This window comes from Procambarus clarkii, chromosome 19, assembly GCF_040958095.1.
Source record: "Procambarus clarkii isolate CNS0578487 chromosome 19, FALCON_Pclarkii_2.0, whole genome shotgun sequence".
Taxonomy (NCBI): Eukaryota; Metazoa; Arthropoda; class Malacostraca; order Decapoda; family Cambaridae; genus Procambarus; species Procambarus clarkii.
In genome coordinates, this window is record NC_091168.1 from 27,288,407 (window position 1) to 27,297,019 (window position 8,613).

Here is an 8,613-nt window from a genome sequence, read left to right on the forward strand (position 1 = left end):
TGATTTGTGTATAATTAAAAGAAAAAAAATTGTTTTCGTTTTATGCATGATATTAATTTTGTCCAGTTTTTTTATAGTGAGCAGCCAATTTTTTGTATATGAACTGCCTTAGGCCTTGTTTGTGAGTAATGACTTTGAGGCCTTTGTGGGATTTTTTGTTTCTGTTGAAATCTACTAAAAAGATTTTTTTAATTTTTTTGATTTGCTCCTCTTCATTTTTTTTTTTTTATGGATCTTTATCTTTATCGTCTGGTGTTCCTTCCTCTCTTCCTCTCCTGCGTCTCGTGCCTGTTCCTCCATCGTCATCATCAGTACCGTCACCACTGTTATTATCATCACCATCACTGTGACCATCGTCATCATCAGTACCGTCACCACTGTTATTATCATCACCATCACTGTGACCATCGTCATCATCAGTACCGTCACCACTGTTATTAGCATCACCATCACTGTGACCATCGTCATCATCAGTACCGTCACCACTGTTATTAGCATCACCATCACTGTGACCATCGTCATCATCAGTACCGTCACCACTGTTACAATCATCACCATCACTGTGACCATCGTCATCAGTACCGTCACCACTGTTATTATCACCATCACTGTGACCATCATCATCATCACCATCACCACCACCATCATCATTATCACCATCACTACCATCACCACCATCAATACCATCACCACCACCATCATCATCATCACCACCAACACTTCCATCACCACCATCATCATCATCACGACCATCACTACCATCACCATCACCACCACCACCATCATTACCACCATCACCACCATCACCACCATCACCACCACCATCATCATCACCACCATCATCATCACCATCACCACCATCACCACCACCATCACCACTATCATCATCATCATCACCACCATCATTACCATCATCACCACCATCATTACCATCATCACCATCATTACCATCATCACCACCATCATTACCACCATCACCACCATCACCACCATCACCACCATCATCACCCATCACCACCATCACCACCATCATCACCCATCACCACCATCACCACCATCACCACCATCACCACCACCATCACCACCATCACTACCATCACCACCACCATCACCACCATCACTACCATCACCACCACCATCACCACCATCACCACCATCATTACCACCATCATTACCACCATCACCACCATCATTACCACCATCACCACCATCACCACCACCATCATCATCATCATCATCATCACCACCACCACCATCACCACCACCATCACCACCACCACCACCACTATCATCACTACCATCACCACCACCATCACTACCATCACCACCACCATCATCATCATCATTACCACCATCACCACCATCATCATCACCACCATCATCATCATCACCACCATCACTACCATCATCACCACCACCATCACCACCATCATCATCACCACCACCATCATCATTACCACCATCACCACCATCATCATCATTACCACCATCACCACCATCATCATCATCACCACCACCATCACTACCATCATCATCACCACCATCATCATTACCACCATCATCATCATTACCACCACCATCATCATTACCACCATCATCATCATTACCACCATCATCATCATTACCACCATCACCACCACCATCATCATTACCACCATCACCACCATCATCACCACCATCATCATTACCATCATTACCACCATCACCACCATCATCACCATCATCATTACCACCATCATCATCACCACTATCATCATTACCACCATCACCACCGTCATCATCACCACCATCATCATCACCACCATCACCACCATCATCATCATTACCACCATCATCATCATTACTACCATCATCATCATCACCACCATCATCATTACCATCATTACCACCATCACCACCATCACCACCATCATCATCATCACCACCATCACCACCATCATCATCATTACTACCATCATCATCATCATTACTACAATCACCACCACCACCACCATCATCATTACCATCACCACCACCATCATCATTACCATCACCACCACCATCATCATTACCATCACCACCACCATCATCATTACCACCATCACCACCATCATCATTACCACCATCACCACCATCATCATTACCATCATCACCACCATCATCATCACCACCACCATCATCATCACCACCACCATCATCATCACCACCACCACCACCAACACCACCATCACCACCACCACCAACACCACCATCACCACCACCACCAACACCACCATCACCACCACCACCACCACCAACACCACCATCACAACCACCACCAACACCATCACCACCACCACCAACACCACCATCACCATCACCAACACCACCACCACCATCACCACCACCATCACCACCACCACCACCACCACCACCAACACCACCAACACCACCACCATCACCACCAACACCACCACCATCACCACCACCCACCATCACCACCACCATCACCACCATCACCACCAACACCACCATCACCACCAACACCACCATCACCACCATCACCACCACCATCACCACCATCACCACCACCACCACCACCACCATCATGTGGTCTCAATATTCTTGTACTCACCTTCCTAAACAATGACTCAATGTCTAGTCTATTTGTTTCCCTTGGAATTGTATATATCGTGATCATGTCTTCCCTGGCGCGTCTGTCTGCCAGTGATATAAGGGTTTCGTTCCCTTAGTCTTTCATCATAACACATAACTATGGTACCCGTCTTGCGACGAGGAGATGAGGACTCGAAGCTGGCGCTGCATATTCTAGAACTGGTCTGACATGTGTCGTATACATGGGCTTATATGAGTCTTTCTTCAGATCTCTGAAGGCAATTATTGTGTGAGCTAATCTTAGAATACGCTGTTTATGGTATTTATTTCATATGGGTTTCTTGGAGGAAATTCTCTCCCATTTGGTAGTTTGGGTTTGCCCTGTTGTTCACAGCAACCAATTGCATTGCACTTGCTAGTGTTAAACTCTAGTAGCCATTTGTTAGACCATTCTTTTCGTTCGGCCAGGTCATCTTCTTATGACTTTTATAACTCGTAATTTTTATGACGAAATATTTTGAGGAAAGAAGATTCATTTTCAAGTGTCAGGAACAAAATAGGTCTTAGTATTGATTTTATTTGTAATGATTTCAGAGAAGGACTCGTTCCTCTCACTCTGTCTCGCTGTCTTCACTTGCTTAGGTACTCCCTTATCCCCTAGAGCACCTTCCTGTCTCTCCTGTCTGCTCCTGCGACCTGAGACGGGTCTTTCCCACACCTCCAACATCCTCTGTCACCTTAAAAATATGCACGCTGCCAACTTTGACGAGCGTATTTATGTTACAGAGTGTTTATGTTTATGTATGTGTAATTATGTTTATGTATGTGTAATTATGTTTATGTATGTGTAATTATGTTTATGTATGTGTAATTATGTTTATGTATGTGTAATTATGTTTATGTATGTGTATGTATGTGTGTTTTTGTTTATGTATGTGTATTTATGCGTCTGGATGTGCGACGTTCTCGACAAATAGTCGAGAATTCCGGCTTCGAATCCCGGGCGAGACAGGAATGGTTGGTGCTCATTTTTTTCCACCTAATGCACCTCTTCACCTAGCAGGAAGTATGTATTCAGAAGTTAGTCAGCTTGTTGAGTGGTTGCATCCTGGGTGAGGCCAGTAATTCGAAATTGGGGGGGGGGGGCGCCTCGATATAAGCCTAACGTTTATGAATACACTCTGGCTTCCTGTCCCCGACACAATGAGTTATATTATTAATGATTATATATTTGTCCATGTGCCTTCCTATGTCTGTCTGACGCCATATACGGAGCTGTCTGTACGACTATATCTATCGATCTATTCTTCTTATGATAGATGTCTATCTGGCAGTGTGCAATGTACAGTTGTAATGTTGATGATGATAATCACCAGTGTGGGAGTGAAGGTGTGGGAGTGAAGGTGTGGGAGTGAAGGTGTGGGAGTGAAGGTGTGGGAGTGAAGGTGTGGGAGTGAAGGTGTGGGAGTGAAGGTGTGGGAGTGAAGGTGTGGGAGTGAAGGTGTGGGAGTGAAGGTGTGGGAGTGAAGGTGTGGGAGTGAAGGTGTGGGAGTGAAGGTGTGGGAGTGAAGGTGTGGGAGTGAAGGTGTGGGAGTGAAGGTGTGGGAGTGAAGGTGTGGGAGTGAAGGTGTGGGAGTGAAGGTGTGGGAGTGAAGGTGTGGGAGTGAAGGTGTGGGAGTGAAGGTGTGGGAGTGAAGGTGTGGGAGTGAAGGTGTGGGAGTGAAGGTGTGGGAGTGAAGGTGTGGGAGTGAAGGTGTGGGAGTGAAGGTGTGGGAGTGAAGGTGTGGGAGTGAAGGTGTGCTAGTGAAGGTGTGCTAGTGAAGGTGTGCTAGTGAAGGTGTGCTAGTGAAGGTGTGCTAGTGAAGGTGTGCTAGTGAAGGTGTGCTAGTGAAGGTGTGAGAGTGAAAGTGACACCGCGTGTATGGAGCTCCTCCAGGCTGAGTCTCTCTCTCGTACTCAATAATTAATTATAGGAATCTCAGAGTGATTGACACGACTTGGCTCTTAATTGATTACCTGCAACCTGTCTTCTTAATTGGTGGAGACAGAGACAGACAGTCACAGACAGGCGTCAGACCACTCCACGTCCTGTGTTTGTTTCTATGTTTCTCTTTCTATTGTCTATATTGTCAATGCTACTTTTTTTTTCTTTTGTACACCCATGGATCTTTAAAGCATCATCCTCAGCGGTTCATCTCTTCATCTCCCGCTACCAATGAGCATCATAGAATCTATTTCCACATTCGTCTGTTCTCGCAGCATCACTTCACTGAGCAACAGTGCGCTCCCTTCCTTCATCTTATCGTCTCTTTAGCGTCATATTTCTGTGTGATTCATTTTCTCATTTTTGTGGGGTCACCCGTTCATCAGAGGATCCCTCCTGTATGTCATAGGATCTCCCACTATGTGATAGGATCCTCACTATAGGTCACAGGATCCTCACTAGGCACGTATCCCATGTCGGGAGGTCGACGCCAGCACGTTTCCAATACCTGGATGTCGATTCCAGCCCCTGATGGCCCTGATATTTGTCGATGTAAACTCTCCCACCGCTCCCCACACTACCCCACACCGCCCCCCCACACTACCCTACACCGCCCCCTACACCGCCCCCCACACCGCCCCCCACCACCCACAACCTTTACCAGCCGGCAGTAAAGGTTTTAGTGGTGGCCATAAAAGTCGTCACCACTGCGTGGAGCCGATGAATTAAATTAGCATTTTAACTAGGGCCAATGTTTCGCCCTAATTAAAAGCCGAGACGGTGCCGGTTATCATTAGAGCCAATGGCAGCGGGTTATGGGTAGTGCCGGAGACGGTGGCACTGTGGTGGCACTGTGGTGGCACTGTGGAGCTAGTGTTCCGGGTCCTGGCGTTCTTGGCTCCCGGTGGAGCTCTTGTATCGGTTGTGATCGGTGTTGACAACGGTATATATAGGACCTGCTCCCTGAACGGTATACTGTATATACTTGGTCTAGCGTGAAGGATATACAATGGCTGGTCCCTGAACGGTCCCTGAACACCTAGTGGTGTTCCACAAGGTTCCATCGTGGAACAATTACTGGTGGTGTTCCACAAGGTTCCGTCGTGGGACAATTACTGGCGGTGTTCCACAAGGTTCCATCCTGGAACAATTACTGGTGGTGTTCCACAAGGAAAGGAAGGGTTAGGTTTTCCTTCACCCTATTTGTCTGTGTTTCACCTATGGCACCCTCACCTGTGGCACCCTCACCTGTGGCACCCTCACCTGTGGCACCTCCACCTGTGGCACCTCCACCTGTGGCACCTCCACCTGTGGCACCTTCACCTGTGGCACCTTCACATGTGTTACCTCCACCTGTGGCACCTTCACATGTGTTACCTTCACCTGTGGCACCCTTACCTGTGGTACCTTCACCTGTGGCACCTTCACCTGTGGCACCTTCACCTGTGGCACCTTCACCTGTGGCACCTTCACCTGTGGCACCCTCACCTGTGGCACCTTCACCTGTGGCACCCTCACCTGTGGCACCTTCACCTGTGGCACCTTCACCTGTGGCACCTTCACCTGTGGCACCTTCACATGTGTTACCTTCACCTGTGGTACCTCCACCTATGGCACCCTCACCTGTGGCACCTTCATCTGTGGTACCTCCACCTGTGGCACCTTCACCTGTGGTACCTCCACCTGTGGCACCTTCACCTGTGGCACCTTCACCTGTGGCACCTTCACCTGTGGCACCTTCACCTGTGGCACCCTCACCTGTGGCACCCTCACCTGTGGCACCTTCACATGTGTTACCTTCACATGTGTTACCTTCACCTGTGGCACCTTCACCTGTGGCACCTTCACCTGTGGTACCTCCACCTGTGGCACCCTCACCTGTGGCACCCTCACCTGTGGCACCTTCACCTGTGACACCTCCACCTGTGGCACCTCCACCTGTGGCACCTTCACCTGTGGCACCTTCAACTGTGGCACCTTCAACTGTGGCACCTTCACCTGTGGCACCTTCACCTGTGGCACCCTCACCTGTGGCACCCTCACCTGTGGCACCTTCACCTGTGGCACCTCCACCTGTGGCACCTTCACCTGTGGCACCACCTGTGGCACCCTAATGAGGTGTTACAGCAACACTTACGAGGTGTTACAGCAACACTTACGAGGTGTTACAGCAAAACTTACGAGGTGTAACAGCAACACTTACGAGGTGTTACAGCAAAACTTACGAGGTGTAACAGCAACACTTACTAGGTGTTACAGCAACACTTACGAGGTGTTACAGCAACACTTACGAGGAGCTACAGCAAAACTTACGAGGTGTTACAGCAACACTTACGAGGTGTAACAGCAACACTTACGAGGTGTTACAGCAACACTTACGAGGTGTTACAGCAACACTTACGAGGTGTTACAGCAACACTTACGAGGTGTTACAGCAACACTTACGAGGTGTTACAGCAACACTTACGAGGTGTTACAGCAACACTTACGAGGTGTTACAGCAACACTTACGAGGTGTTACAGCAACACTTACGAGGTGTTACAGCAACACTTACGAGGTGTTACAGCAACACTTACGAGGAGCTACAGCAAAACTTACGAGGTGTTACAGCAACACTTACGAGGTGTTACAGCAACACTTACGAGGTGTTACAGCAACACTTACGAGGTGTTACAGCAACACTTACGAGGTGTAACAGCAACACTTACGAGGTGGACGTGGCTGGTCCCTAGCAAAGGACTCGTATATCTCCACCCAGAGTGGGCGCTTGTCTGTCAATACGGGAAATTGTGACAGGAGAGCGGAACACGGTGACGGGGGGGCCGGGACATGGGACAGGAAGCCTGCAGCAGGGCGCTATAGACAGGTCCCGGTCCCCCGTCGTTACTGTCACCAGATGAGCTGAAGCTCACAGGCTCAGTGCAGTTACCAGTCAAATCGAGAATATTTGAACTCACATTTCGCTGCGTATTTCAGGCAATTTGTTTGCAGGGTTGTCAGGCTTGGGTCGTTATCCATTTTTAATGTCGGCACTTAGCAGCTGCACAGTGTGTGGACCATCTGTTCCACCTGTGTGGACCATCTGCGTCACTGGTGTGGACCATCTGCGTCACTGGTGTGGACCATCTGCGTCACTGGTGTGGACCATCTGCGTCACTGGTGTGGACCATCTGCGTCACTGGTGTGGACCATCTGCGTCACTGGTGTGGACCATCTGCGTCACTGGTGTGGACCATCTGCGTCACTGGTGTGGACCATCTGCGTCACTGGTGTGGACCATCTGCGTCACTGGTGTGGACCATCTGCGTCACTGGTGTGGACCATCTGCGTCACTGGTGTGGACCATCTGCGTCACTGGTGTGGACCATCTGCGTCACTGGTGTGGACCATCTGCGTCACTGGTGTGGACCATCTGCGTCACTGGTGTGGACCATCTGCGTCACTGGTGTGGACCATCTGCGTCACTGGTGTAAACCATCTGCGTCACTGGTGTGGACCATCTGCGTCACTGGTGTGGACCATCTGCGTCACTGGTGTGGACCATCTGCGTCACTGGTGTGGACCATCTGCGTCACTGGTGTGGACCATCTGCGTCACTGGTGTGGACCATCTGCGTCACTGGTGTGGACCATCTGCGTCACCGGTGTGGACCATCTGCGGTAAACCAGGAGGCTATCATCTACTTCCTTCACTTGTTCCCCTCACTTGTTTCCCCTCACTAGTTTCCCTCACTAGTTTCCCTCACTAGTTTCCCTCACTAGTTTCCCCTCACTAGTTTCCCCTCACTAGTTTTCCCTCACTTGGTTTCCCTCACTTGGTTTCCCTCACTTGGTTCCCCTCACTTGGTTCCCCTCACTTGGTTCCCCTCACTTGGTTCCCCTCACTTGTTTCTTCTCGCCCTCCATCCCTCCGTCCCTCCCTCTCTCTCTCTCGCCCTCCCTCTCTGCCCCCCCCCCCTGGCTAACCATAATGAAACATATCAGGAAAAGGTACTAAGATGGCAGGAGGACGCACCAGAGTCAGTGACCAAATGAAAGAAATGTTAGCCCAAGTT

General features: G+C 49.2%; 2 protein-coding genes across 2 annotated transcripts; one reads left to right on the forward strand and one right to left on the reverse strand.

The window, feature by feature from the left end:
- Nucleotides 1–226: 226 nt before the first annotated feature.
- LOC123757391 (protein qua-1-like) lies at nt 227–3,841 on the reverse strand. Its single transcript, XM_069327383.1, has 2 exons — nt 3,837–3,841; nt 227–590 (listed from the first exon to the last, which is right to left on the reverse strand). The coding sequence occupies exons 1-2, from the start codon at nt 3,839–3,841 to the stop codon at nt 227–229; spliced, it is 369 nt and encodes a 122-aa protein (XP_069183484.1).
- Nucleotides 3,842–3,914: 73 nt separating this feature from the next.
- Nucleotides 3,915–6,902, forward strand: LOC138366350 (keratin-associated protein 9-1-like). The gene is made up of 2 exons (XM_069327384.1): nt 3,915–3,977; nt 5,745–6,902. Exons 1-2 carry the CDS (start codon nt 3,915–3,917, stop codon nt 6,900–6,902), a joined length of 1,221 nt encoding a protein of 406 aa, XP_069183485.1.
- Nucleotides 6,903–8,613: the final 1,711 nt, after the last annotated feature.